The 17,936-nt window shown below is 42.7% G+C and overlaps 1 protein-coding gene across 1 annotated transcript in view; it reads left to right on the top strand.

Moving 5' to 3' along the window:
- The window catches only part of LRP2 (LDL receptor related protein 2), a 295,072-nt gene that overhangs the window by 68,164 nt on the left and 208,972 nt on the right, over positions 1 to 17,936 (top strand). Inside the window, exons 2-4 of the mRNA XM_089660407.1 lie at positions 954 to 1,064; positions 1,956 to 2,075; positions 4,816 to 4,932. Of these exons, the coding sequence (XP_089516533.1) occupies positions 954 to 1,064; positions 1,956 to 2,075; positions 4,816 to 4,932 (348 nt within the window). The remainder of the gene's footprint in view (positions 1 to 953; positions 1,065 to 1,955; positions 2,076 to 4,815; positions 4,933 to 17,936) is intronic.

The raw sequence follows: 17,936 nt of genomic DNA, 5'->3' as shown, positions 1-17,936 counted from the left end.
TGGTGGGCCGAGATTTTTTTCACTTGGCTCCTTCGAGTTTCAGATTGAGCAGTAATCGGCCACAATTTGAGCTGTGTATAGCCAGAGTTGGTACCACCATCATAGGTAGAATTAAAAGTAATGACACACCAAACATATTGCAAAAAAAAAAAAATTGGTGTAGGATATGCTTTGAGGCACAGGATGTAAAAATGCCACTTTTACAGGTGCTTGACCTTTTTATTTTCAGCCTCTAAACTCACCTCTGTTAGTCTTTGTGGTGATGCACACATAGATGTTTATTGGCATATTAGAAGAGTAACATTTAGAGGCTAAAATAAATATAACTTGTGCAATCAGAAGAGGAGAGTTAGAGCAGACACGCCTAAATGCATGTAAATGCGTGTAAACACACCTAAACGTGTCTAAACGCTAGGTATGCTCAGCACTTGAGCATTCATTCTAGTAGGCAGAATACATTTATATTCTGGCACATGGAATGAATGGAATGAATGACTGCCCAAAGACTTGACACAAAATGCATGTGCAAAACGTGGCTACAGGAGTGCTGTTTCAACTGCTTTTTTCCTGCCAGGAGCAAAGGCGTTCAGAGGAGCTGGGCAAATGCCCAGTGTGCATGAGGCCTAAGAACAGCATTTAAAAAAAAAAACTTTTGGTAGTTATATGGTAGGAGGGCAACAAAAGCCCGTGAGCCCTAGTTAGGGAGTTTTAGCTGGGGTACAGACTGGTTTATCTGATAAAGCAGAGAAGTAACAGTAAAATGCATTCATATCCATATCAACCAATCAAACTCTAACTTTCCATTGTCCAAAGTACCAAGCAAAGTTAGAGACATCTTTAGATTTGTTAATATGTGTTATTGCATTTTGCATGTTGCCCTTTTTGTGAAGGCCTTGTGTGTGTTAATCTTGTTTATTATTTTAGGTAATGTGTTTAATATTTGTTTTGTTTAGGAGGATGTTCATCAAGTGATTTCCGTTGTGCCAATGGACGCTGTATTCCGTTAAGTTGGAGGTGTGACAGGTCTGCAGACTGTACAGATAATTCAGATGAGATTGGCTGCCGTAAGTACCTTTTGTTTCTCTTTCATCCCTGAAGAAAGAGAGTTGGTAGCTTATATGATGATTATGTGCATTAATATACATAAACGCATGCTTGCAAACGCTGCTTACATTAGCCGATAGTGACTAATCACATTGACTTGTTCTGTAACATTGAAGGCATTTTGCAGCTTGTCCAAGGCAATTCATTTCTAAGGAGTGTCCAAGGAGGGTAGAACAGACACCTCAATCCAGTGGTCATGGGATGTATCCAGGCAGATGTTGATTGTCCAAGAACAATATGGGAGGTGTGATAGTTGTGGAACCACCCAGTTAAAGCCCATCCCTTGCTGTCCGGAAGCCTGCATGGGTGTCAATCATTTAATTTACATGGCTGAAGGTCTGAATTGCTGTCAGCTCACCAGGGTAGAGATGTGAACGTGGCAATGTATGAAGACTTATGTTATTTACTTTGCAAGGGAATTTGCCTCTGAGCTAAGTGCATATAGTGAAGCTCTGTTGACTTCCATCCTTCAGTCATGCGCAAAAAAGTATTGTTTTCCTTGCACTTGATTGGCGTCCTCCCATTCTAAGCGTGCATGTGCGACTCTGAGAGCGCGCAGCGCGGCGATCGGCGGTGGACTGTGTCCCTCGGACACAGCAGATCACCGATCAACGGAAAGAGCCGAAGATGTCAGCTCGGTCACATGATCAGCTGTGTCCAATCACAGCTGATCACATGTAAACAGGGAAATGCCGGTTATCGGCATTTCTCTCCTCACGAGCTGTCACTCTGATGAGATGGATTGCATGTAATAAGGAATGCAAAATATAAGCAGATAAACTTCAGCTTTAAATAGTGTCATAAACAGACATATACCTATCTAATACTTTCTGTGTGATTTGTTCCATCAGCTCCACACTCTTGTGCAGCAACACAGTTCCGGTGTAGTAGTGATGGAGAGTGCATCACTCGATCTTGGGTCTGCGATGATGAAGATGACTGTAGTGATGGCTCAGATGAACAGCACTGCCGTAAGTTATAAAAAAAAAACACTGAAAAATGCAGACTGTAGAAGATATGCAACCACGTGAAGTGCAGGACAGTGGTTTAGTGGTGTCAGTCCTCAAAATTGTACAAAGAAAAGAACAAGCCAAGCTCCAAAGGATCCACTGGAAAAAAAATAGGAGAAGTGGGAGAGCCCATGTAGTATGTGGATGGTATTAGTAGGAATTATATAAAGTGAAAGTAGGCAAGAAGGGAACAACTTACATTTGGGAAGGTTGCGATTGACCAAGTGGTATGTAGGCGCAACCTTCCCAGTACATGTGTTGAGAATATCCTTGTCTCCCCGCAGGACAAAGGGTAGGAGCCTTGGGGGACCCACTCCTAGGTCCTCATGGAGGACATCAGGAGGGTGATGGCAGGTTTATAAAAGATGAAAGGCCCATCAACTGTTTGATTGGCAGAGGCACACATAGAGGTGAAACTCGAAAAATTAGAATATTGTGCAAAAGTTCATTTATTTCAGTAATGCAACTTAAAAGGTGAAACAAATATATGAGATAGACTCATTACATGCAAAGCAAGATAGTTCAAGCCGTGATTTGTCATAATTGTGATGATTATGGCTTACAGCTCATGAAAACCCAAAATCCACAATCTCAGAAAATTAGAATATTACATGCAATCAATAAAACAAGGATTGTACATAGATCAATATCAGACCTCTGAAAAGTAGAAGCATGCATATGTACTCAGTACTTGGTTTGGGCCCCTTTTGCAGCAGTTACTGCCTCAATGCGGCGTGGCATGGAAGCTATCAGCCTGTGGCACTGCTGAGGTGTTATGGAAGACCAGGATGCTTCAATAGCGGGCTTCAGCTCTTCTGCTTTGTTAGGTCTCATGTCTCTCATCTTTCTCTTGGCAATGCCCCATAGATTCTCTATGGGGTTCAGGTCAGGCGACTTTGTTGGCCAATCAAGCACAGTAATCCCACGGTCATTGACACAGGTTTTGGTGCTTTTGGCAGTGTGGGCAGGTGCCAAGTCCTGCTGGAAAATGAAGTCAGCATCCCCATAAAGCTTGTCTGCGGAAGGAAGCATGAAGTGCTCCAAAATCTCCTGGTAGACGGCTGCGTTGACCCTGGACTTAATGAAGCACAGTGGACCAACACCAGCAGATGACATGGCTCCCCAAATCAACACAGACTGTGGAAACTTCACACTGAACTTCAAGCATCTTGCAGTGTGTGCCTCTCCATTATTCCTCCATACTCTGGGTCCTTGGTTTCCAAATGAGATTCAAACGTTGCTCTCATCAGAAAAGAAGACTTTGGGCCACTGAACAACAGACCAGGTCTGTTTTTCTGTAGCCCAGGTAAGACGCTTCTGACGTTGTTTGTTGTTCAGGAGCGGCTTGACAAAAGGAATATGACATTTGAAGCCCATGTCCAGGATCCGTCTGTGTGTGGTGGCTCTTGATGCACTGACTCCAGCCTCAGTCCACTCCTTGTGAAAGTCCCCAACACTTTTGAATGGCCTTTTCCTGACAATCCTGTCCAGGCTGCGGTCATCCCTGCTGCTTGTGCACATTTTTCTTCCACACTTTTCACTTCCACATAACTTTCTGTTAATGTACTTTGATACAGCACTTTGGGAACACCCAACTTCTTTTGCAATTACCGTTTGAGGCTTTCCCTCCTTATGGAGGATGTCAATGACGGTTTTCTGCACAACTGTCAGGTCAGCAGTCTTTCCCATGATTGTGATTCCTACTGAACCAGACTGAGAGACCATTTAAAGGCTCAGGAACCCTTTGCAGGTGTTATGGCTTAATTAGCTGATTAGAGTGGGACACTTTGAGCCGAGAATATTGCACCTTTTCACAATATTCAAATTTTCTGAGATTGTGGATTTGGAGTTTGCATGAGCTGTAAGGCATAATCATCACAATTATGACCAATCACGGCTTGAACTATCTTGCTTTGCATGTAATGAGTCTATCTCATATATAAGTTTCACCTTTTCAGTTGCATTACTGAAATAAATGAACTTTTGCACGATATTCTAATTTTTTGAGTTTCACCTGTAGATGTTTAGGCTTGAGTCATTGTTTTTAACTCAGCCATGAAATTTATTGATTACATAACACCAAAGACATGCTTCGTAGCTACAAAATGCAACTTCCTCAGTATAGTGGTGTTCAGACAAGAGTTGTGCCCTTGTTGGTTTCCATGTACTGTGCTGAACACAGCAATGATGTACAAGCAAAAATGCTGTTTTTTTTAAATTTCCTTGCTTGTGATAGGGTATTCTTTGCAAAGTGAAACTGCCCTTGCAAAGTGAATAGCAATTGTATTTTTATTAAATCAGCACCAAAGTGTAGTGTGGCAAAGGGCAGTATCCCCCACATATACGTGCCACATTTCATTCTTTTCCTCAGGTGACTGATATAAGTTGAAATAAAACTGTCTGCTATGGATCAGAGGCCAATACACAGTCTTTTCACTTTGCACTGCCTGAATAAAAAGCTTTAAAAGAAGACCTAACTAGCAGAGAAGCTATGGCTTCAATTTTGTACAAGAATAAAAATTGCACATGAATAAGTAAAAAACTGAAGTCACCTACTTTGTGTCTTTATTGTGAAATGCTTCTTAGGAAAATAATTACCTTTTTACATTTGATGGTCCTCATACTCAAAGTAGTTTTTACTGTACTGTATATAAATCTATATCTTGCACAGCTTGTATTGAAAGTTTTTTTTTTTCTCTAGCTGGCAGAACTTGCTCCAGTCAACAGTTCACGTGCTCCAGTGGTCAGTGCATACCAACAGCCTACAAATGTGACCGAATGAAAGACTGCACAGATGGCTCTGATGAACGCAACTGCCGTACGTCCTTCTTGCCCTTGGCACGATATATGATAACTGTTCCAATAAGTGTTCAAGATCAAATCTCTCTCATGTAAAAAGCAGAAAAGGGATGTGGAGATGTTGTCACGGAAGGCAACTAAATCCCATGTCATTATGTAGTTCAGATTTGAAAATTAAAGTAAGCGCAATAGAGCTCTTCAAATATTTTGGCTTGTTAAAACGTACCTGACTCAGGAGATAACTATTTCAGAAAGGGAAAAGACTTGGGAAGGCAATGTTGTTGCAAAATGCATTCAGCCTATTGTATATACTGTATAGTATCTATCACAAGTACAACTAGCAAAATACTAAGTGATAGTTCTGGTGTGTGTTTTATGTTTACAGCGATGAGGGCAGCTTCTATCACATCTAATGTATTAGTGTGATGTTAGCGCTAAACAGCTTCCTAGAGCCCACAATGTTTAAAGTGGTTCATAAGGCTGGGCATTTTTTACTTTAATGCATTCCTTAAATTAAGGAAAAATATCTCCCTGTAGCTGTATTGCCCCCTCACCCCTCTGTATGCTTACCTGAGCCGATTCTCGATGCAGTGCTGTGCCCATCTGCAGTGGCTCTCTCCTCTCTTTCTGCTCATAGAGGCAGCAGTAGGAGCCATTGGTTCATTCTGCTATCAATCAGATCTTGTAAGCAGAGAGCAGGGGAGAGAGGGGGTTGGGGCAGGGCCAAGCCCCTCTGTGTGTGTTAATAGATGCCTAGCTTGGGTGTGAGTTCTCAGGTGTGGTTCCATAGGAAGAGGCTTACTATGGTGGCGCTCCAAGAAGAGTTGGAGCCCAGAGTGCCGGCTGGGCACCTGAGAGGGTTTAGGGCCACCGCTCTGTGCAACACCATTGTACAGAGCAGGTAAGTATGACATGTTTATTATTTTAATAAAAAAATAAGCTTTAAACCACTTTTATAATAAATTGGTTCACAGGAGGAAAACAACGAACTGCCAACTTGTTTTGGAGGTAAAAGGAACTCCTCATTCATTTGCCAACTTGTTTTGAGAATAAAAGGGACTCCTCGTTCTTCTGTAAACTTGTTTTGGGGGTAAAATGAACAACTCATTCTTCTGCCATCTTGTTTCAGGGGTAAAAGGGACTCCCCATTCTTCTGCCAACTTGTTTTGGGGCAAAATGGACTCCTCGTTCTTTGGAGTTCTTTTAGATTTTCTAAGCAACAAGGATGATTCATAATGTTTTGCAAAGAGCCTTGGATCTCTGCAACATGGGACTTCTCTTGTTTGCTCCCTTTTTGTCTGTAAATATACCTGTGGAGGCATTTGTATCTGTTTTAACAGTGCAAATAATACCTGTTGATATTATCAGAAATTCAGAGCTGTCCTGTGCTTTCTGCCTGTGTCATCTTTTATCCCTCCCTGTTTTTATCTTGGGCTACAAATAAATTAGTCTCTATGCAGTGGATAAGAAGACGATGGGAGCGATTGAGTAGTTTAGCAAAAACACACCAATCAGGTCACAAAAAAGCTGTGTGTTGTCAGTCCACAATAGTAAATTAAAAGCTTAGTTTTTTTTTGGTAGATTAACAGATATTTTTCTATATTTGCAGGGTCTTTAAAGGTATAACACATGGACTGCATGGACATTCTTGTATTGCAGAGATTTACTGTATATGTATATTTTTTTTTCTATTTTGCCTTGACCTACGCTATAAAGTTAAGAGCTGCTTATAGAACAATGCTGTGGTTTGTAGTTGCAACATTGTTGTTTATATTGGAACTTACATACATCCCTCCATAATATGGGAACGATAGCTTCTGTTCCTGGGGAAGTGTAATGTAAAGCTTGCTTGAAGCCAAAAAGAAAACAAAGAAGGCAATCACAAGAGTTTATTGTAATGAAGTACTGTTGCTATAAGGCATGGTGTGAATAAACATAAAATGAGAACATAATCACATGGAGCTGGTTCGTGCACCATTGGTGTGGGTTGCTTCAGTAAAAGAACTATTGTCTAGCTAAAGTTGCAGTGTCTCCTCTTGTCCTGGAAAACCAGAATCCACAAAAATTCTCCTGAAATCCTGCAAAGCCGGTATTAAAGTGAAACAATTAGTCTTCAGTGAACGAAAAAGTATGGTGTCAAAACAACTGTTATGTAGTAACACATAGATCCAACAACTTATAATATTAATATGTACGTTATTGGAGCATCTACAGAACAACATACAGAATCAGACTCCACTCCACTATGCTGTGCATGCTATGGGTCATTGACATCCTCAGTTTCTGTTTCCTGCTGACCTTCATAATACAGTTTGATTGTACTATTTCTGTTCAAAACTGTCTAATAAGAGGACAAACCGAAGCAACTCATTCACATATTATAAAGCCAGGTAAACCTTTGTACTACATAGTTTGTGGCAGATCTAAGGATTGAATTCACAACTATGCATTATGGTAATATGAATAGCAGTGCACATGAATGTATATTTACCACTTGGTCTCCAAAGGATTTACCCCCCTTCCTGACCAGGCCATTTTTGTGATACGTTGCTGTGTACTTTACCTGACAATTGCAATGCTGCACCCAAATTAAATTTATGTCCTTTTTTCACACAAATTGAGCTTTCTTTCAGTGGTATTTGATCGCCTCGGCATTTTTAATTTTTGTGCTATAAACAAAAAAAGACAAAGAATTTTGAATAGAAAACAATATACTTGATGTTTTGCTATAAATATGTCCTGTACAAAAATTTTAAAAATCTAATTTCGTCATAAATTTAGGCCAAAATGTACTCTGCTACATGTCTTTGCTAAAAAAAAATCCCAATACGTGTAAATTAATTGGTTTATATGAATAGCGTCTACAAATGGCAGTATACATACTGGAATTTTTTTCCCTATATTAGTAATGGTGGCAATCAATGACTTATAGCGGGGCCGCGGGAGTGCGGCGTGCATTCTGACACTGTGGTGGAACTGACTAACTGCCACTGACATCCCCAGTGACACTAATACAGTGATCGGAGCTAACAAAAAGCACTGACACTGTACTAATGACACTGGGCAGGAAGGGGTTCACATCTGGGGCGATCAAAGGGTTAACTGTGTGCTGTTTTACTATGTGGCCTGTGTGTGTTTTACTGTGTAAGCATGCTGCTTTGTGTTGCTCTGCTATGTAGAACAATACAAAGCAGCATGCTGGTGCTGACAAGGGAGAGATCTGTATTGTTTACGTACAGACCTCTCCCTTGTCAGTGTACCTTGGTGATCGCCAGGTGGCGGCGGGGAATCTCCGGCCGAGACCCGGTGATCGCCAGCTGTAGTCGCCAATTGTGGCGCAAATAGGGCAGCGCACGTGCACACACGCGCACGAACCCCCTACCCGAAAATACAAAATCAGGTGTATGTATATATATATATATATATATATATATATATATATATGATTTTGTACAGTCCTGCCACCCTATAGCAGTAGTTCTGCTATAGGGCGGTCGGGAATCGGTTATTGTGTTGTGGTGTTGTTCACTTCCAGTGGCACCCCCAAAGCACTAAGGGAATGCTCATGTGCTGCATCAACCCGCAATACACTACCGGGATTCAAGGCATTGCTGAAAATGGTGCATGTCTGTTTTTTCCCCCATTTCTGGTATATTGGCAGTTCATTTAAATGGATATGCTGCCTTAATGTAAAACATTTTAATGTGCAGTAATGCACTCTTGTTAACCCAATGCACTAGAACAGAGTGGTGTGAATGGGTCTTCAAGGAGATTGTACAATCAGGTTGTAAAACATATTGTTATCATTTGCCTTAGGCCTGCAAGGGGTTAATAGGCATATATTTTAATTTCTCATTGTCCAGAAACCTAAAACTCTTAGCAACTTTTAAAGCATTAATGATGGCAGTGGTTACAGTAATATATTTTAGGCTGGCAGTGATTGTACTCAGTTACCATCCCATACTTTGGCAGATGAGAACCAGTGGGCTAGACAAGCTTTTATGATTAGCTAGACAAAAACCTAAGGCAAGCCATTACTGTGGTGAAAGGAAGGAATATTGCCTCCCGCAGCGCTATTGTATTCTGATGGTGAGAAGGAAGGGGGGGGGGTACGGGAGCCTTCCCGACCAGTAGAATACAATGATTACTACTAGCGGTTATAGCTGCCAGCAGTAATCGCATGTGCAAAAATCTGACAGCCTGGTTGTACCAAAGTCGATTAATGGATTGACCTGGGTACAATCAGCCTGCCCATACATGGATTGAAGTTCAGCTGGTCCTTGCTGAACTGGACAAATTTCAATCCATGTTTGCCTGATTTATGACATTACACATTTGCAGGCACCAGAAGGTGTACATAAAGTGACAAGAGCTGATTTTTTTTACAAATCTAGTTACCTGGCCTATTTTGTTTTTCAATGACATGAGACTGGCTACATACAGTGATTTTTTTGTCCGGTCCTTTGCAGTATGTTACCATGCATCATATTAGGGTAGTCTGTTCATTATTCACAACGAACATGCAAATACACACATTCAAGCAGCACAAACTAAAATACAAATTTGAAAATAGATTACTGCAACTTAATAGTCTGTATAGGCTCCGGTTGCATGTGAGCCAGTTCGCACAGTTGTGTTAAGGAAATTTTGCAACAATGCATGCTGATCCATAAATCTCCGGATGGTACATGGTGGTGTGCTGCAGTGCCATTTATTGTGACTGTTACTCCAATACACTATAACAATAGTGGGGCCTTCACTGCAGTGAACCACAATACACCTGCTGTGCACTATGGTGCACTGTAGTATTAAAAATGGCTCAGACGCATTTATAGCATATTAAGGTACAGCGTCATTAATGCTCAATAATGGGGTACATTACCACACTTACATGCAATGCATAATCTAGTCAAAGATGCCTTCCTAAAGCAAAGCCGAAAATAAAAAAATATATTATTTATTGCTGCTTACCAGTTCTGGGATGTGGTGGCTGCATTAGTTTTCTTTCTCAAATTTTTTTCTTAATTGCACCTGGTGATGCTGTTAGCAACACACTTCCTTTCCTAGGGTGACAACCCTTATGTACACTTCTGTATCAGGACAACAGAAGTAAGATTGGATTACATAACCCCAACCCTCTCCTATTGTTTATAAAATAACGAGGCATGGTTCTGTAGCCATCAAAGAACAATGCATTTGAGAAGTCAGCATAGACAAGGAGCACAGTGACTGACAGTCACCACTCTCTGCTCAGTGAAGACCAAGAACTGAGCAATCAGCGATCATGTGATCGCTTGGATCTCAGTCTTAGAGCCGGTGGGGGACAGCTGCAGCCACATAAGAGAGTAAAGATATTTTATTTTGTTATATCCTGCTGTTCACCTTTAACAAAAAGATATAAAAAATGCTTTCAATGGGATATTTAATTTACCAAAGGGGACCAATTAAGATACGCTCATTGCTAGGGTTTAAATTCACTTTAAAACAAATATAGCAAATTCCAAACCTTCCCTTTTGCAGACCTGTGTAGAAAAACATGTTTGTATTAGATTCTTGCTGAGCATTTCGTATCCTTATTACCAAATTTGGCACTTTTCTTTGTCCAAATCACTTTGTACAAAACATGAGTAAAAAAATAGTGTATCTGTTGGATTAACTTCAAAGACTCTATTTAAGTGGAGGAAACTATCCCCAAGTAAGTCAAGCAGATTTGTAACTCTAAGGTCCTCTTGTTTTTTAAAGTAAGGAGATTCCCCCCTGTATGAGCAGTACACATTATTCCTGGCCCCGCCATTCTGTGCTTGGATAGTTCAAGCCAAGCAGCAGATAAGAACTCCCGTTTGCCTTTGACTAAGGTATATTATTTTAGAGGCCAGTCAAGTGAAAAATTCTCCCAATATTAAGTAACTCGGCACTTGGACAGGTCATAAAATGGGACAAGGAGTTTTTAAAGCCCAGTCCACTTTGCAGCTAATGGGATTAGTTTGGAGGAAAAACTACCCATGCAGACTAAGATAAACATCTGAGCAATGTTGTAGCTATAACCCATTTAATTAGAGTAGATGAAGTGTCTTTTTCATCCAACAGTGCGCTGCTGTTTTATGTGAAATAGCCATTACCGTCTCTTGTGGCGATAACATTCCTTGCATTTCACTGTTTTCATTGACAGTAGTACAAAATGTGCAAAAAACCTTCCCTAATGTGCTAAGAAATGAAGTAACCTAGCTTAATAGTGTCCTTAAAGGAGGCAACTAAATAGATATGAATTATGTGTATGCTTATTGGTTTACCTGCCATACGACTTGTAATTTTGTACTGCCTAATGTAATTTTCATGTTTCCACACTGCATAACCAAATAGGTGACACACACAGGGCAATTCGTAAAGAGTTTCTATGACACTTTATAAAATTCCATTGTGCCTCTGTCAGATACATGACTGAAACAAATACGTGAATTTGGGGCAAGCACTGCATGTGAAGGCATATTAACCACTTGCCTACCGGGCACTTATACCCCCTTCTTTACCAGGCCAATTTTCAGCTTTCAGCGCTGTCGCACTTTGAATGACAATTGTGCGGTCATGAAAGATTATACCCATATGAAATTTTTATAATTTTTTTTGTCACAAATAGAGCTTTCTTTTGGTGGTATTTAATCGCTGCTGGGCGCTTTACTTTTTGCTCTATAAACAAAAAGTGTGCAAAAAATGTGAAAAAAAAAAGTTTCTTTGTTTCTATTATAAAATTTTTCAAACAGGTAATTTTTCTCCTTCACTGATGTGCGTTAATGAGGCAGCACTGATGGGCACTGATAGGCGGCACTGATAGGCAGCACTAATAAGATGGCACGGATAGGCGGCACTGATAGGCAGCACTAATGAGGTGTCACGGATAGATGGCACTGATAGGCGGCACTGATGATGGGTACTGATAGACAGCACTGATAGGTGGCACTGACTGGCATCACTGCTGGGCACTGACTGGCGGATCTGCTAGGCATTGACTGACGCGACTGCTGGGCACTGACTGGCACAACCACTGGGCACTGACTGGTGGCAGCACTGTTGGCCTGCATTGAAGGGCACTGGTGGATGGCACTGGTGGGCACAGGTGAGTGGCACTGCTGGGCACAGGTAGGTGGCACTTTTGGGCACAGGTAGGTGGCACTGCTGGGTGGCACTGGTGGGCACTGCTGGGCACAGGTGGGTGCACTGCTGGGCACAGGTGGGCGGAGCTAGTGGGCGGCACTGCTAGGCACAGGTGGGCGGAACTGGTGCGTGGCACTGCTGGGCACCGATCATCAGGGCACTAATCATAAGTGCCCTGATGATCGGTGCCTATCCCTGCTCTGACAACTGCCGGTTCTCGGTAGTACTTTCCTCACGCTCTGACAGGAAAGTGCAGCCAAGAACCGGCAATTGCATTTCCCGGTAATCAGCGTGTCATTGGACACGACTGATCACGTGGTAAAAAGCCGCTGTGATTGGCCTTTTACCACATCATGTGATCAGCTGTGTCCGTAGGACACAGCAATCACGGATATCGCCGGATGCGCGCCCCCGGGAACTAACGCCCTCCCAGAACTAGCCGGCTGCAGTGTAGCCGTCATTCAGCTATCTGCGGTTGGCAAGTAGTTAAAGTGGGAGTTCAGTCAAAATCTAACTAAGGCTAAATCTACTCCCACCCCCATTCTAAGCCTATTCTATCTACCCTGTAAAGAAAAGATCTATATACTTACCTATTCTGAAGCCACTCCACTCCAACTGTGTGATCATCTGTCAGCGGCTCCATGCACCCTAGTGTTTTTTATGTGTCCATGCACACTACTTTAGGCTATTAGCATTTTGTGAGCTTCAGTGTCTAGGAGCAGAAAAAAACAATTTGTTTGGAGCTCCTAAATGCTACTGAGATGCTACCAAAAAACATTATTACCAGTGTTTTTATCCAGCGCTTTTTCCAACTCCTTTTGAGCTTAGAAAAAATGCTAGTGTGCATGAAGCCAAAGTGTAGAGGAGGTGCAGCTAACAACGGATACCCCATAGTAAGCCTGAGGGTGACGTCATCACTCAGGCACTTTCCAGCCGCTGGAGAGAGAGCGGACTGGAGCGGCTTCAGAGTAGATAAATATACAGATCTTTTCTTTACAGGGTTAAATAGAATATTCTTGGAATGGGTGTGGAATTAGCCTTAGTTAGATTTTGACTGAACTTCCCCTTCAAGACCGGAGTGTCCATACAGACACTCTATCCTCAGTGCAGCTCACTTCCACCACTGCACCTGTCACACAGACAACGCATCAGCAGAGGAATTTTGAAACTAGGTGAGCAGATCCTAATGAGGAGCCAGCATGGAGGACAATAATCCATAACCAATACCCAGTCTGCTATTGGCAATAAAATACACCCACTGCCTACTGATGGGACCTGATGGGGAACGAGCCCCTCAGACCCTGGTCGCTGGGAGGTTGTCGGCACTCTGCCTATCTCTGTAAGCCAAGTTAGAGTTGGGCCTAATTATGTCCAGTTCCATAATCTATAAACTGGAGGTAATCCCTCTTGAATTTGGTGCAATAATAGCACCGCCTTGTAAAAGTGACACTATTAAGAACTACCTGAATGTGCCACAAGTATCACTAAAGCTACCAAAATGGGCAACAGGGATTTTGATTCAGCGCAGGCCATTTTAAAGGGTAATACCTCTAGAAAAGTGCTTATTTTATCCTCCCGTCATTGCTTCAGCATTTCATCATTCATCAAATGAATCAGCATTTCATCTTCTTGATTCATCCATACTGCTTCCTGTCTCCTCCAACAACCCTCATTGGACACAAATTCAGATTAATTTTGGAGCAATGAGCAGTGAGTTGACTCAAGAAGTAGTAGTGCTAACCAAGTGTAGGGATGTACAATTTTTATTACATTCCTTGTATGTTTTTTCTGTCCTCTGAAAATCAAGCTGTAGCTGTTTGCAGGTGTTCAAGAGTTGATACTAACACCCCTTGCTTGTGTAGCACCCTCCCAGTTACACTAAGTGGAGCCTGATCCCTGATGGCTAGAGAGAAGCTGATTAACAGCTCAGGTGTAATAGTCAGAGGGGTCATATTTTGGTCAGGATTGAGAGATTCTGCAGGTCAACCCCTCTGGAATTGTCCCCTACTCTGAGGCTTCAGGAGGTGAGCCTTGGAGGTGGTTGGATTCCTCAAAAGGTGTTGAAGTCTGCTCAGTGGAGGGAGAGGAGGGAGTCGGGTGGAAGATTGGAGTGAGGAAGATGTGAGGCTGGTGGAGGAGAGCTTCCAGGAGGCCTGCTGAGATGGGGCCTGCCTGTGAGCCTGGAGTCAGAGAGGAGGAAAGCTCAGGACTCGCTGGTCCCTTGGGAGAGAACCCCATGTGAAAAGGACGGAGCCTCCCAGCTGATAGGCTACACCTACACCCTTCAGGTGGATAGGGGAAGGAGCACTCTGGTGGGAAACCAGATTAGCCCCCTTTTCTAATGACTGTACACTTTGCTTAAAGGAACAGGAGCCAGTTCCCCTGCTCAGGAAAGGAAACTTACAGACCTCTGGTTGGAAGAAGAGTTCATCTGGGGTCTGTAGTACTACAACAGGAGTTTCTGGCTTGCACTCCAACAAGAGACTGTGTTGCAGTGGAGAAGTTATGAATAGTTCGGGAAGTTTGTCCTCTGTGTTCAGTTCCCTTGGGTATCCTATACACCATCCAAGTTCAATCCCCTCAATAAAAAAACAAAACCAACGCTCAAGGCCTAATTTTCTGTCTGTGGATGAAAGCTGTGTGAAGAATACTCATTGACTGGCTGTGCAGGACTATAGGGGGACCTAAATTCAACAGCAACCCCCAAGGGGGTAATGCTACACCTGTTTCTTTTCAATCTCAAGAGGGACTTTGCATTGCACTACCAAACCACGACTGTGTGCCAAGAGGTTTACACATGGTTATGGCATGGTCCATTTGACAGTGGACATGTTTGGCAAGTCTGAGTTAAGACAGAGGCCACAGGAGAGTTCTTTATGATGTAGTAGCAAATAATTGGATGAAATATATGATGAAAAGGTAAATTGCAATAAGGTACTAACATCTGTGAGGTTGCTGAGCTACCTGATTGGGGACAGCTTGGAGTGAAAGCCTGCAGGGAGTAAGGTTGCTCTCAATGCTTGGTGGGGTGATCCAGACGATCCTACGCTCTTTGGTCACACTTGTGTCACTAGCCCTGACCCCGCTGAAGTTGGAACAGAGGAAGTCTAGGGACCAGGGGGACAAGAGCGCCAGTGGTTGTTGCTTGCGGCTCTTGCAGGTGATGACCTTGGTAGGCAGAGTATCCTCTGATTTGGGCACCGTAGAAATAGACGAGGTAGGTTCTGTGGATCATCAGATGTGCAGCAGAGCAAGGTAGGTAGCCAGGACACAGGACTGGAGCAGAGTCAAGGATAGCCGGGGTCATAAACAGTCGGGCAGCACGGTACAGAATCAGAAGGAGAAGCCAAAGTCAGGAGCAGAGCCGAAATCAGGAACCAGGAGCAGGAGAGTAATCGGAGTCGGGTCAGGAACAAGCCAGGTCAGCAACAAAGGAATCGTACGGAACTAGCAGGACATGGGGGGAGCTGAAGACCAGTCAGCACTGAACCTGAGCAGAGGCACTCTTTAAACGGGCTGTCTGGCGCCAATCTTCGCCGTGCATGTGCGCGATTGCACATTCCTGCACGCATGCGCGCGACCGGCAATTCTGCATGCGTGTTCCCGATCGCGATTCTCCTTGCTGGAAATCCCTTACACATTGTGGTCCTGGCAATGTACAAGGACCTGAGTGTAACAGCGTATACCCAGAGATGGATGCGGTTCAACCATTTTGGCTTCAACCTCCATCTTGGCAAAGGGATTAACCATCCTGACAAATATATTTCTCCCTCATTCTTCCCCCCTCCCTCCTTAGAGAGGCCCAGCAACATTTGGCCAGTATGTGTGTGAGTTGGGAATGTCACAGGAGGGTCATAGGAGCTATAAAGCCCCCCAATTGAGTCAGGGCCTCCCTGTCCAAAGAAACTGCAAATTGTAACACCTCGTAAGAGATAAGGCAAGCTTTCCCAGGAGTTGAAAGAGATTCCAACCTAATAAACCTAACTCAGCATAGGTGACAGAATCAGATAAACACTTTTCAAAATCAATTTCTCCCCTATGTCTCATATCTTATAATATGAGAGACTTATATAAAAACAGGACCTATCGTCAGATTGGCCGCGAGAAGACGAACAGTTTGATAGGTCACTCGCATTGTCTCGGATACATAGAAAAACAGAAAAGTAGATCTCGTGAACCGTACAGTGTATTATTTCATAATTCATATCTAATCAATCCTCAGATGTGTCTGCATAATAATCTACCCGCGGGTGGAATGTCACTTATGCAGCTGGAAAGTTATGGGCCAAAATATGAGTTACGGGAGATTTTGGCTCTAGTTAAGATATCCACCCATACCTCCACGCCCTAAGCGGGGTATTGGTCCTTGACTTCAGAGACACCCCCTGCAGGGGACCACAAAATAGGCTGTCAGGCCTAAGAGTCGGAGTTGAAGTCTTCTCCCATTTTAACATCAATACCACCTGGGGAGACCCGTGCCCTTTCGCTCTGAAACTTGGATCTGCTAACCCAGGACTTTGGCAAGTACCTTAACCCTTTCACCTCTCTCTGATATCTCTTTGCTGGGCTGTTAGTCTCTGTATGTTTATATATATATCTTAGTTACATCTTTTTCTGTAAATATTGTTATTGTACCTGTTTGACCTTTTAGTAATAAATCTTTCCTTCTGAAAGTTTCTGTTTCTATAGCGCTTTATTGCAATTTACGAATTCCTGCCTCTAAAGAGAATGCTACTGTGTTTGTTTAACCCTCCTGTTATACAGACGATTACCTCAACCCTTATAGTGTTATTGCGGATATCGCCGAGTTTCCTATTTCTCTGTACAAAAAGGAGGTGGTGGCAGTGTGAAGGGTTAATTGCGTAATTAACCTGACCAAGTAACAATCACTCAGGCTGCCGGTACATCGATTGTGGTCCAATTAGCTGGAAAATCATTGTGCAGGGTGCAGCTGGGTGTGGCATTACGCATGTGACATCGCAGTTTTAGATCGGCTAGTCCTTCGGTCACGAGTTTGGTGAGAAGGTCTGGGGTCTGATGCCCCGATCGTGACACTGAGTAGCCACCAAAATATTTGTAGATGCTGCCTTTGTGAAATCAGTCTTATCGTATTTGTGTGTATATGTGTATTCAAAGAGTTAACCAACCCCAGTGATGATCACTGTCCTCTGCTGGTGCTTAGATTGTTGTCCTGCGAGCTGGGAAATCTGTGGGAAGGGTGAACCTGAGAGTGTTATTTATTTGTTTGCTTTTTTTTGTTTGCTAAACGTTTGTGCATCAGTACTGCTTGGATTGAGAAGAACAGGACACCCCAAAAGTTTGTCCTCAAAATGTAACTGTTAAGTGCAAATAAAAAAAGAATCCTGGACAGTCTTTAAATGTGATATAGAGATAAGCACAATTTGCAACAGTGCAGAACAATGTAATCCTGTAATGATGTCATTCCTGTTATTTGTCCTCTCTGTTGAAGGATTCAGCAGGTGTTCTGATTAGTTACTGAATATCACATTTTAGCCTATGGCCTCTAAAACCACCATGTATCATTTTACCTAATCATGCCAGTGTGAACCTCATAAAGTGGTTTTGTTATGGATTAATCTGTGAGCACAGGTTGGCAGGCGGCACAAAGCCTCCTTCCTGATATTACAGGCACCCATTTATCAGGCTCACTCTTAATCTACCTGTATAGGTAATCCTGTGCTTTGCTATCGTAAACATCATCAAAACTACGTTTTAAAATATACCTACTGGTCGCCATTATGTGTCCTGAGCATATTAACACTTTACAAACTGCTTAAAGGAATCTAATATTACATGAAAACGTTTACTACCTGTGTTTAAAGATGAACACTAGGCAGATATAAAACACATAAT

The sequence above is a fragment of the Staurois parvus genome, unplaced genomic scaffold (genome assembly GCF_062004578.1).
Source record: "Staurois parvus isolate SC_StPar_1 unplaced genomic scaffold, SC_StPar_1.0 ptg000031l, whole genome shotgun sequence".
In the NCBI taxonomy this organism is placed as follows: domain Eukaryota; kingdom Metazoa; phylum Chordata; class Amphibia; order Anura; family Ranidae; genus Staurois; species Staurois parvus.
The sequence above is the reverse complement of the archived record's forward strand: the minus strand, read 5'-3'. Positions and strand labels throughout refer to the sequence as shown.